Here is a 12286-nt window from a genome sequence, read left to right as displayed (position 1 = left end):
ATTTAAAATAAAAATAAAAATAAAAAAGAAGAAGAAGAAAGAAAAGAAAAGAAAAGAAAAGAAAAGAAAAGAAAAGAAAAGAAGACCAAAGGGGCCCAAGGGATAGCTCAGTTGGTTAAGTATCTGACTCTTGATTTCGGCTCATGTCATGATCTCACCATTTATTAGATCGAGCCCCCCATCAGGCTCTGCGCTGACATTGTGGAGCCTGCTTGGGATCCTCTCTCTCTCCTTCTCTCTCACCCCTCCCCTGTGCGCGCTCTCTCTCTCTCTCTCCCAAAATAATAAACTTTAAAAAATAAAAATATAAAAGTAAAAATAAATTTATAAAAAAGAAAAGAACAAATGTTAGCAAGGATGGGCAGAAATTGTGCACTGTTGGTGGAACTGCAAGATGGTGCCACTGCTAGGGAAAACAGTACAGAGTTTCCTCAAAAAATTAAAAATAGAACTATCACCTGATCTAGCAATCCCACTTCTGGCTATATATATCCCAGAATTGAAAGCAAGATCTCAAAGATTTGCATACCTACGTTCACAGCAGCACTATTCAAAATAACCAAGAGGCAAAAGCATCCAAATGCCCATCAACAAAATGTGGCATATACATACAATGGGATATTATTCAGCCTAAAAAATAGAAGGAAATCCTGTCACATCCTACAACATGGATGAACCTTGAGGAAGTTATTCTAAGTGAAGTAAGCCAGTCACAAAAAGACAAAAATCGCATGCTTCTACTTACAGGAGGTAGCTAAAATAGTCAAATTCATAGAAACAGAAAACAGAATAGTGGTTACCAGGAGCTGGAGAGATGAGGTAAGGGGGATTCGTTTTATGGGTATAGAGTTTCAGTTGTGCAAGACGAAAAAGTTCTAGAGATCTGTTTCACAACATAACCCTAATGAACTGCACACTCAAAAAAATGGTTAAGATGATAAATTTAATGTTTTTTTTAACACAATAAAAAAAATTTTTTAAGTACCCATTCTGGCCATCGGGGCCTCTTAAGAATACTGCCTCGTCCCTTAATCTTGCTTATTAAAAGTTTTAAATCTAACAGGTAGGTGTCCTCTCACAGTCTGGGCAACTAGAGACCCCTTGTTTTTATAAAAAGGAATAGATACAGGCCATTTGAAGAACTCCTAGAAAACCCCTATCAATGTGGCAGACCTTAGCAGGGATTCAGACTACTCCTCCCTTGACTTTGGCTAAACTAGTTCATCCTTTCTTCACCTCCAGCTGCTGAAGGCTCTGAAGGGCTTTTAAGGAGGTGCCTGCATGCCTGGTATGCCCTAGATCCTATACTCTGGTTCCGTGAAGTGGGTGGGGTGGTTTAACTAATCCACAGATGGGCCACCTCATGTGAACCCAGGAAGATCAGCCTGCAGAGAAATGCCAGCCTGCACAGACAACCTGCAGAGAAATGCCAGATCCACCAGGGGGCACCAGGCACCATACTACGCCACACCACGCCACATCCAGTACTCAGCCTAGTCCCTAGCCACCTACCCATGCCAAACAAGGGTCTCTGGCCAGCTTGCTTCTGCACTCCACAGGGTATAGGCCTGGATGGAAGGCCTAGATGTCCTCTTCCAGAGGCCTCTCTGTTTGTTCATAAACCATATTGACTCTCCCAGAGTAAGCGTCTATCAAACATGCCAAGGGGGCATCCAACAAAACAAGTTAAGTTCTCTGGGATTTGGTCTTTTGATACCTGTTCCTCAGGCTCTGAGACCACGAGTCCTCACAATCCCTCACAGTCCATGAGTCCTCACAGTCCTTCCTTCCTCCCAATCCCTTTCTAAATCCAAGAGGTTTTTCTGGAGGGCAGGAGGGTGCAGGCCAGGACAGGCTATACTTAACCCACTTGGGGGCCTGAGTGTGGGCTCAAAGGATGAGTGACAAGATTAATAATGCTCAGTGCACTACCACATTTCCCTGAGACTGGCCCCTGGACACAGGTTCCTCCCTGCCCTAGGCACATTCTAGCAGCCTGCCCTCAGCACATTCTGGCAGCCTGGAAGGCTTATGGATGCCCAGCTCTCATTTCTTGGACCTCCTTGCCTTTATTTCAACAAACTACTTAGAAGTCGGGTCCTAAGCCTGTGATCCTGAACACGGGAACCTCCTTTTCTGACTCCCACATTTGGACAACACATACTCCCTCCCTCCCATTTCACCTTGCTAGCACCCTAGATAGCTCTGCCCCTGCTGTGCTAATAGACACTGGCATGCCAATCCCCAGCCATGGGCATCCCCCTGCCAAGCTTTGCAGATCTCCTTCCCATAAAGTTAAAAATCAGTATGACTATACACACCTAGCTGCTAGGCAAACACCCAGACCATTCTCCACAGGAACAAGAACAAAATGCTCTCACTTTCTTTCCTCAGTCCCCACCCCGCTCCCGCCACCCTCACTGCCAAGATGTGGGACTGGCTTCCCACATCTTGTAAAACAAGTCTCTCAGGAAAAAACCCTTGGCTTTCCTGCCTTCTACGGTCCTACCACTCTTCTCCTTGCCCTATCTTGGAGCTAAGCCCCACCACCTCATCTAGAATCTATCCCTCCAAGACCAGGCCCTACCTATTCCCCACTGATCTGCCGAATCTTCAGGTCCCTCCTCACTGCTAAGTGCTTCCTCTTATGTTGCAAACATGCAAGCCACCTAAACACAATTCCCTTCAGGGGTGCCTGGGTGGATCAGGAGTTAAGCGTCCCATTCTTGATTTGGGCTCAGGTCATAATCAAGCCCCATGTGGGGCTTGATGTGGGGTCCCACACTGGGCATGGAGCCTGCTTAAGATTTTCTCTCTCCTCCCCCCCCCAAAAAAAAACAGGGCAGGGGGTGCGCCTGGGTGGCTCAGTTGGTTAAACGTCCGACTTTGGCTCAGGTCATGATCTTGTGGTCTGTGAGTTCAAGCCCCGTGTCGGGCTCTGTGCTGACAGCTCAGAGCCTGGAGCCTGCTTCAGAATCTGTGTCTCCCTCTCTCACTGTCCCTCCCCCCATTCATTCTCAATCTCTCTCTCTCTCTCTCAAAAATAAACATTAAAAAAAAAAAAAAAGATTTTCTCTCTCCCTCTGCCCCTCCCCCACTTGCATGCTAGCTCGCGCTCTCTCAAAAAGAAACAAAAAATAAAAAATACCCAATTCCCTTCATCCAGCTTCCTTTGCCTCCACTACCTACATGTACTCTTTTCCTCCCCTCACCTCCTGAATTCCTAAGGGGTACTGAGCAGCTCTGCTTCTACTTCCCCATTTGCTGCTCACTCCACAATCCATTGCCCTGTCAGATGTATCTCGGTGCACTTTGGATTTTCAAATCAAACACATTTTTGGTCTTTTTGCAATTGGACTTCTATGCATCATCTGTCACACCTGACAAACTTGACTTTTGCCTTCCCTGACACACATTCTTCTTAATTTGCCTATTTCTCTCACTCTTTTACTTTACTTTCTTTTCTTTTTTTTTAAATTTTAAGTAGGTTCCATGCCCAACATGGGGCTCGAACTCACAACCCTAAGATCAAGAGTTATATGCTGTACTGACTGAGCCAGCCAGGCTCCCCGCTCTTACTTTTCTATCATAAATTACTAGCCCGTCCCACCCACACACAACATCCAATACATTAGGGTGTACTCTTTCCAAATCCCCTCTTAAGCCCTTCCTTCTCTCTATACCAGTGGCTTTCTTTTCAATGAAAAATTTTTTTATTTTGAGATAATTAGAGGCTCACATGCAGTTGTAAGAGTGTGAGCTCCTATGTACTGTTTGCCCAACTTCCCCAATGGTAACATCTTATAAATGTACAGTATAATGTCACAACCAGGATACTGACATTGATACAGTTAAGACACAAAACAGCTCCATCCCCACCAGGATTCCTTGTGTTGCCCTTTTGTAGCCACAGTCCCCATCCCACCACCAGGGGGACAAAAGTATCAGAAGCATTTGAGCAGCTTCTTCTTCAACTTCTCACACATACTAGGGGGACATATCAGGACTGGGGCCTGGAGGGAAGCTCTCCAGATAATTCTGTTAGATATCCAGCTGAGAAACACTGCTCACACCTCCACACTATCCAATATCAGCTACTCCTACAATGCTGTTTTTCCTAGAAAATGCTTTTTATTTATTTAAAATGTACGTATTTTGAGAGAGAGAGAAAGAGAGAGTGCATATAAGTGGGGGAGGGGCAGAGAGAGGGGAAGAGAAAGAGAGAGAGGGGGAGAGACAGAGAATCCCAAGCAGGCTCAGCACGGAGCCTGATGTGAGGCTCAAACCCACAAACTGGGAGATTTTGACCTGACTCCAAAAACAGAGGAGTCAGACACTTAACTGACTGAGCCACCCAGGCGCCCCTAGAAAATACTTTTTAAACCTTGGTCTGAAGTCATACTATTCTCCAGAGCAGCCAGGACATACACAACCTACCAGTTACTGCCACCAGAAAACCCTACAGCTCCCAAAACCAACCCCATACAGCTTCCTTCTCTTCCTAACCTTGAGTTCATTCATTCATGCACTGAATGTATATTAATTCCTACAGGGGCCAGGGCTGTGACCTGACACAACACTCATCTATCCACCTGGCCCAAGCGTTCCACAATGCCTCCTTGCTGCCCAGGCTCCTGGCCCTCAACAGGGCTTAGAGAACTCCTAAGTGTCATACATGTTTATCTCCCACTGCTTTCAGCAAGCACCTGTGATGTGAGTGCCCATTCTGCCTCCCACCAACTCCTGATTACTCCCACCTACAGAGAAGGAGGCTGCACTGGTGAGGAAAAAAAAAAAAAGCCCTCCAGGAAAATCAGGAGCCCCTTACCTCACAGTACACAATATCTGCTCCATAGTCCAGGGCCAGCAGCCTCATTGGGAGAGTGCCTACCCGAACCATAGGGGCTAAGATGAGTTTGTTGTGGTAGCACAGCGACAGGCTGTGTTCAATCATTCCTCCTCTGATACTGCCTGCAGAAAGGGAAAACAAGAGTCAGAAATCCAAACAAAGAAATATCTTCTGGGGCGCGTGGGTGGCTCAGTCTGTTAAGCATCCTACCTACTCTTGATTTTGGTTCAGGTCATGATTTCTTGGTTCATGAGCTTGGGCCCAGCATTGGGCTCTGTGCTGACAGTGAGGAGCCTGCTTGGGGTCTCTCTCTCTCCCTCTCTCTCTCTCTCTCTCAAAAATAAATAAACATTAAAAAAAAAAAAAAGGGGAAAAAAAAATCTCTTCTGTTACCCAGGGCAGGCTTTTCCTCTTCTTTCCAACACACAGGACTTTGTTTTCCTTTTCTCTGATCACAAAAATAATGCTTCCTTATTTATTCATCTAAAGAATATTCATTGGGGCGCCTGGGTGGCTCAATCGGTTAAGCCTCTGACTTCAGCTCAGGTCACGATCTCATGGTTCATGAGTTTGAGCCCCACATTGGGTTCTGTAGCACAGGGCCTGCTTCAAATCCTGTCTCCCTCTCTCTGCCCCTCCCCCATTCACTCTCTGTCTCAAAAATAAAAATAAACATTAAATAAATAAATAAATAAATAAATAAATAAATAAATAAATAAAATTTATTAAGTGCCTAGTCTTGCCAGTCACTGTCCTAGTCTGATACATCAGAGAATGAAACACAAAAATTGCTGCTCTGGTAGAGCTTTCAATCTAGCAGGGGAACAAAGGCAGAAAACAATACATAACAAACTATATAGTATGTTGGAAAAGTGGTAATGCTACAGATTAAAAAAGCAGGGAGAAAGGAAATTGAAAACACTGGGGATGTGACTGACACATAATGCTGTATCAGTTCAAGGTGTACAACAAAGTGATTTGATATACATATATACTACAAAATGATTACCATAATAAGTTACGTCCATCACCTCACACACTAATAATTTTTTTCTTGTGATGAAAACTTTTAACATCTACTCTTAACAACTTTCAAATACACAAAATTATCAACTATAGTCGCTATGTTATACATTACACCCCTAGAAAGTATTTATCCTCTCACTGGAAGTTCATACCTTTTGACCACCTTTGCCCATTTACCCCACACCCCCAGCAGGAAAAATGTAAATAATTGGTATATCAATGGTATATTTTATATGAAAATATTTACATTAAAATATGAAAATATTTATATTAAAATATAAAATTTTAAATAGGTAAACCAGGGCACCTGGGTGGCTCAGTTCGTTTAGCGCCCAATTCTTGATTTCGACTCAGGTCATGTTCTCATGGTTCATGAGATGAAGCCCCAAGTCGGGCTCTGTGCTGACTGCACAGAGTGTGCTTGGGATTTTGTCTCTCCCTGTTTCTCTACTCCTCCCCCACTTATGCTCTTGCTCGCTCTCTCTCTCTCTTAAAATAAATAAATAAATAAATAAACCAAAAAAAAAGCTCAAAATAAAATAAATAGGGAAAACAAGATAGACTTCAATGGGAAGATAACATTTGAGCTAAGATATGAGTTAGCCAAGTTGATATCTAGTAGAAGAATACACAGAAGAAACAGCCAGTGCAAAGGCCCTCGGGCAGGAGCTTGCCTGGTATGTTAGAAGAACATCAAGGAGACCAACATGGTTGGGACACAGAGAGGAGAAGAGAAACTAATGTTTCTCATTACACGATGTTTCTCAGATACACGATGTCACAGCAGTAAACAGGTAGGGTCAGATCCCATATGGCCTTTGTTAGCTCTTCATGAAATAGAAGCCAGCAAAGGGTTTCAAGTAGAGGAGTAGCATGACTGAACATGTTTTCTCATGATCACGGTGATTGCTATAAAAAGAGCAGTCTGGGGGCGCCTGGGTGGCGCAGTCGGTTAGGCGTCCGACTTCAACCAGGTCACGATCTCACGGTCCGTGAGTTCGAGCCCCGCGTCGGGCTCTGGGCTGATGGCTCAGAGCCTGGAGCCTGTTTCCGATTCTGTGTCTCCCTCTCTCTCTGCCCCTTGCCCGTTCATGCTCTGTCTCTCTCTGTCCCAAAAATAAATAAAACGTTGAAAAAAAAAAAAAAAAAAAAAAAAAAGAGCAGTCTGTTAGGGGCCAGAGTAAACACAGGGAGACCAGGTACAAGGCTCTTTAGTAACCAACACAAGAGATGAGATAATGGTCGCTCAGGCCAGGTGGTGAGAAGTGGTCATATGCCAAAAATACTTTGAAGGTAGAGCCAACAGGAATAAAAAGAAGAAAATCAAAATCCCATATCCCAGAGAGAACTGTTCATATTAATTTATTTATTTATTCTAAGCAAATATGGACCACTCCAAAAAGTCATAAAGCTGGCTAATCAATGCTGTGTTCTGCTCCATTACTAATACTGTCTCCATTTTCTTTTTACTATTCAGCCCATTCTGGTTGGCCCCCACCTCCACTGTTCTATCAAAACTGCTCTAATTAAAGTCACCAATTACCTGGAAGTTGAGCAATCAACCAGACACTTACTTATGACATGGTTGAAACTCCCCTCTTCCTTGATCTCTCTCCTCCCTGGGCTTCTCTGACCCCACACTTTCCTGGTTTTTCTCCCACCAGTCTGCCCTGCTTTTCAGTCTTCTTTGCTGGTTTCACTTCCTCTACTTACCTATTGAGGTTCTTCCTTAGTCTTGAGTCCTCTTTCCTTCTAATTCCACACATCCTCCCTTGAAAGTTTATTTACTCCCATGGCTTAAAATGTTGATAAAATGCTGGTGATCTCATACCAACTGCTCAAAACACGTCCCTACCCGGCTATCTTAAGGGCACCTCATACCAAACATGCACAAAACAAGATCTTGAGCTGCCCTCCTAAGCCATCTCCTCTGTCTTCATTAATTCATTCAACAGAAATTTATCGAGCCCCTCTGATATGCCAAGCACTGGCTGGCACTAGAAATAAAATGATGAGAAGGAGGTACAGTAGAAGAGAGGGTTATAGAAAGGGAACTTAGAAATACGTGTGAAATTATAATCATGTACAGTGCTATGTGAAGGACATGAGGATTTAGGAATTTGTGTCAGGAGGAAAGGGATGGATGGGGGTTGAGGAAGACTTCCCTTAAGAAATAGTTTCTGATTCAAGATCTCAAGGGAGAGAATTAATCAGGCCAATACATGGAGAGAAAATGTTTCCCATTTCAGCAATTAGCACCTCCATTCACCCAATTACTCATCATTAATCCACACTCTCCACATTCAATCTGTCACTAACTCCTGTGAAACAACCTTCAAAATATAACTCTAATCCATCTGCTCTGCTCCAGTGCTATCCATCTCCAGTGCTACCACAGTGCACAAAGCCAGCCTCCTAATGGGTCTCCCAAATCTAATCTTACCTCCTCCTATCCTCTTTGTGATACTGCGTGGCATTTGAAAAAGGCAACTCTGATAACACCACTCCCCTGTTTATACCCTTCAATGGCTTCCCACTAAGTTTAGGATAACTCCCAAACCCTTCTGCTGGCCCAAGAAGCCCTGCATGACCTGTTCCTGCCCACGTCTCCAGCTCACCTTGAGCCTTTCTCCCACTCACTCTCCTTGCTCTGGCCACACTGACCTTTGGAAGTCTCCCACACCAAGACCTCTGCTGCCCTGGAGCCCATGTACTCGCAGTCCTCTGTCTGGAACACTCTCCCCGACTCAATCACACACACTCCCACTAAGATCCTCTTGACCTTGAATGTCCCCTTTTTGGAGACATTTCCCTACCAGACAACCGTACTTCAGGTCCCTGGTCACATGCTCTCACAACACTTTGTGCTTCCCGATAGCTCAGTAACAATCCATGTGTTCACACTTATTTGTGTGGTCTCTTCTTTAACCCTTAGCTGGTCCTCTAGATCACCAGCACAACAAGTTCCATAAAGACAGGAGCGTGGCTGTCTAGTTTACTGCCAGGCTTTAGCACGGAGCCCAGCACTTGCCCCTTAGCAGCTGTTTTGTAAGGAAGGTGTGACTGAACACTCACCTCTCTGGTGGCTAAGGACACCCTCCTGCAGCGTGGTTGATCCAGGAACTCCCTCTGGCACCAGGCCAGCAGTGCCTGACAGGGCCTGCCTCCACGAAGGCTCCTCTCAGAGAAGCTAGGCAGCCCTACCCTTTCCCAGCTACTGGCACAACCATTCACCCGGCCCTGAGATCACACCCAGATCACCATTTTAGCACAAACAGAAACAATCTCTCTACCATTCTTTCAAGGAAGGGCTGGTCTTCTCTATGACAGTTTTGATTGCCTTCTCAGACTATAACCTTAACTTCAGTCGCATGGATACAAAATTCCATTAGTTATAATGCCTTCAGATTGAAGATAACAGTATTCAGGAAAAGCAATGAGTGGAAAAAACTTTACCAGTCCCATCCATGTAAATCTTCCTGTAGACTACGACCTTGCTTAAAAAGCAATTTCTTTAAAATACAAATTTAGAGTTAAAATGACAGTCAATTAGGATTAAATATTTAGAGAATTATCCTATTTCCCACTCAAACCTGTGTAGATAAGAAAAAAATCTATTATATTTGTAAGACAAAGAGGTGATATAGCATATCACCATTAAGATTCTGATCTCTGGAATCAGACAGACCTGCAGTGGAATCCCAACTATGCCCAGGCAGATGAATTAACCTAGTGGAGGCTCAGCCTCTCTCTCTAGAATGAATTAACCTAGTAGAGGCTCAGCTTCTCTCTTTAGAATGAGGCTCCAGCAGAATCTATGTCAGGTGAGACGCTGTGAAGAGTCAATTCTAGGACACACAATAGTTCTCAACACAGAGTAAGGGTTAAATGTTTTGTTTTTTATGTTTATTCATTTTTGAAAGACAGAAAGAGACAGAGCACAAGCAGGGGTGGGGCTGAGAGAGAGTGGGACACAGAATCTGAATGAAGCAGGCTCCAGGCTCCGAGCTGTCAGGACAGAGCCTGACACAGGGCTCGATCTCACGAACCTTGAGATCATGACCTGAGCCGAAGTCAGATGCTCAACCGACTGAGACACCCAGGCGCCCCTGTAAGGGTTAAATGTTAACTGCTCTCATTATCGGGCTTTTTACACTTGCAACACATTCTATGATTACATCAACAAACATCTACCAGTTCTTTTAGGATCAAGGCACTGTGTGGGGTGTTGAAGGTAAAGAAATGGAAAGAACTAAGCTCTTGACTTCAAGGAGCTTCTCGGTTCTGCCACTGCCACCTATCAAGTGAATGATGGCAACAGCCTGCAAACCAGTCTCTGCTTCCAGGCTCATTATGTTCAATTTATGTTCTTTCCAGCAGTCAGAGGAGTCTTTCAAAACACAAATAAGGACAAGATATTCCATTCTCCAAATGGAATTCTTGCCCTTAGAATTAAGTTGCAGCTCCTTAATATTGCAAACAAGTCTTCCCCCTGCCTTCCTCAGAAGCACTATCTTTCATCACTTGCCTCCTGCCCTCTTACCTCCCCCATGCTAAGCTTCAGCTATTCTCAAGTATTTCTAGTTCCCAAATTGGCCTGCTCTCTCTCTCTGAACAAGTTGCCCCTACATAGAACACACATTCCTATTCCCCCACCTGGCTGACTTCCAGTAGCCTTTCAGAACCTCAGTACAGATGTCACCTGCTCCAGAAAGCCTTCCCTGACACTTACCTTCCAGAGTAAGGGCACCTCCTCTTAGCTCATGTCTTTCTTAGCATTAAGTACACTCTTGTAATCCCAAGAGCAACTATCAATCTGCCTCCCACATCACAAGGTGAAGGCAAGCACTGCACCTTGCTCATCACCAGGTCCTGTCACAGAGCACACAGTCTGGCATAATGTAGGTGTTTAGAGTTTGTTGTAAAAAGAAGTTAACAAGTCAAGTGGCAATGAGAATTTATGGTTCATGCTTCAGCCACAGAAGAGCTCTATCAAAGACAAATGTGCTCTATCACAGAGAATTTAAAGTGCCTCATCACAACCCCTATCAAAATAACACCAGCATTCTTCACAGAGCTAGATCAAACACTCCCAAAATTTGTATGGAACCAGAAAAGAACCCGAATAGCCAAAGCAATCTTGAAAACCAAAGCTGAAGGCATCACAGTCCCAGACTTCAAGCTGCATTACAAAGCTGTAATCATCAAGACAATATGGTACTGGCACAAGAACAGACACTCAGATCAATGGAACAGAATAAAGAACCCAGATATGGACCCACAAACATATGGCCAACTGATCTTTGATAAAGCAGGAAAGAGCATCCAATGAAATAAAGACAGTCTCCTCAGCAAGTGGTGTTGGGAAAACTGGACAGCGACATGCAGAAAAATGAACCTGGACCACTTTCTTACACCATACACAAAAATAAACTCAAAATGGATGAAAAACCTAAATGTAAGACAGAAAGCCATCAAAATCTTAGAGGAGAGAGGCACCTGAGTGGCTCAGTTAAGCATCTGACTTCAGCTCAGGTCATGATCTCGCAGTTTGTGAGTTCGAGCCCCGTGTCAAGCTCTGTGCTGACAGCTCAGAGCCTGGAGCCTGTTTCAGATTCTGTGTCTCCCTCTCTCTGACCCTCCCCCACTCATGCGCGCGCTCTCTCTCTCTCTCTCTCTCTCTCTCTCTCTCTCTCTCTTTCTCAAATATAAATAAACATTAAAAAAAAATTTTTTTAAATCTTAGAGGAGAAAGCAGGCAAAAACCTCTTTGACCTTGGCCACAGCAACTTCTTACTCAACACGTCTCTGGAGGCAAGGGAAACAAAAGCAAAAATGAACTTTGGGACCTCATCAAGATAAAAAGCTTCTGCACAGCAAAGGAAACAATCAGAAAAACTAAAAGGTAACCGATGGAATGGGAGAAGATGTTTGCAAATGACATATCAAATAACATACCAGCTAAAGGGTTAGTATCCAAAATCCATAAAGAACTTATCAAACTCAGGGGTGCCTGGGTGGCGCAGTCGGTTAAGCGTCCGACTTCAGCCAGGTCACGATCTCGCGGTCCGGGAGTTCGAGCCCCGCGTCAGGCTCTGGGCTGATGGCTCAGAGCCTGGAGCCTGTTTCCGATTCTGTGTCTCCCTCTTTCTCTGTACCTCCCCCGTTCATGCTCTGTCTCTCTCTGTCCCAAAAAAATAAATAAATAAACGTTGAAAAAAAAGAACTTATCAAACTCAACACCCAAGAAACAAATAACCCAGTGAAGAAATGGGAAAAAGACATGAATAGACACTTATCCAAAGAAGACATCCAGATGGCCAATCGACACATGAAAAGATGTTCAACATCACTCATCACAGGGAAATACAAATCAAATCACAACGAGATACCACCTCACACCTGTCAGAA

The 12286-nt window shown here is 44.2% G+C and overlaps 1 protein-coding gene across 5 annotated transcripts in view; it reads right to left on the bottom strand.

Annotated features, from left to right (window-relative positions):
• DUS2 (dihydrouridine synthase 2) overlaps window positions 1-12286 on the bottom strand; it is a 50031-nt gene that overhangs the window by 32482 nt on the left and 5263 nt on the right. For 3 of the 5 annotated variants that reach the window (XM_040442871.1, XM_040442869.1, XM_040442872.1), the window contains exon 2: window positions 4829-4971. In XM_040442871.1, coding sequence (XP_040298805.1) covers window positions 4829-4954 — 126 coding nt within the window. In that variant the 5' untranslated portion in view covers window positions 4955-4971. Of the gene's footprint in view, window positions 1-4828; window positions 4972-7588; window positions 7610-8950; window positions 9435-12286 lie in introns of those variants that run through there. The other 2 variants (XM_040442873.1, XM_040442874.1) reach the window with 2 other exon arrangements.

Source organism: Herpailurus yagouaroundi, unplaced genomic scaffold (assembly GCF_014898765.1).
Source record: "Herpailurus yagouaroundi ecotype Mexico unplaced genomic scaffold, PumYag 190, whole genome shotgun sequence".
In the NCBI taxonomy this organism is placed as follows: domain Eukaryota; kingdom Metazoa; phylum Chordata; class Mammalia; order Carnivora; family Felidae; genus Herpailurus; species Herpailurus yagouaroundi.
The sequence above is the reverse complement of the archived record's forward strand: the minus strand, read 5'-3'. Positions and strand labels throughout refer to the sequence as shown.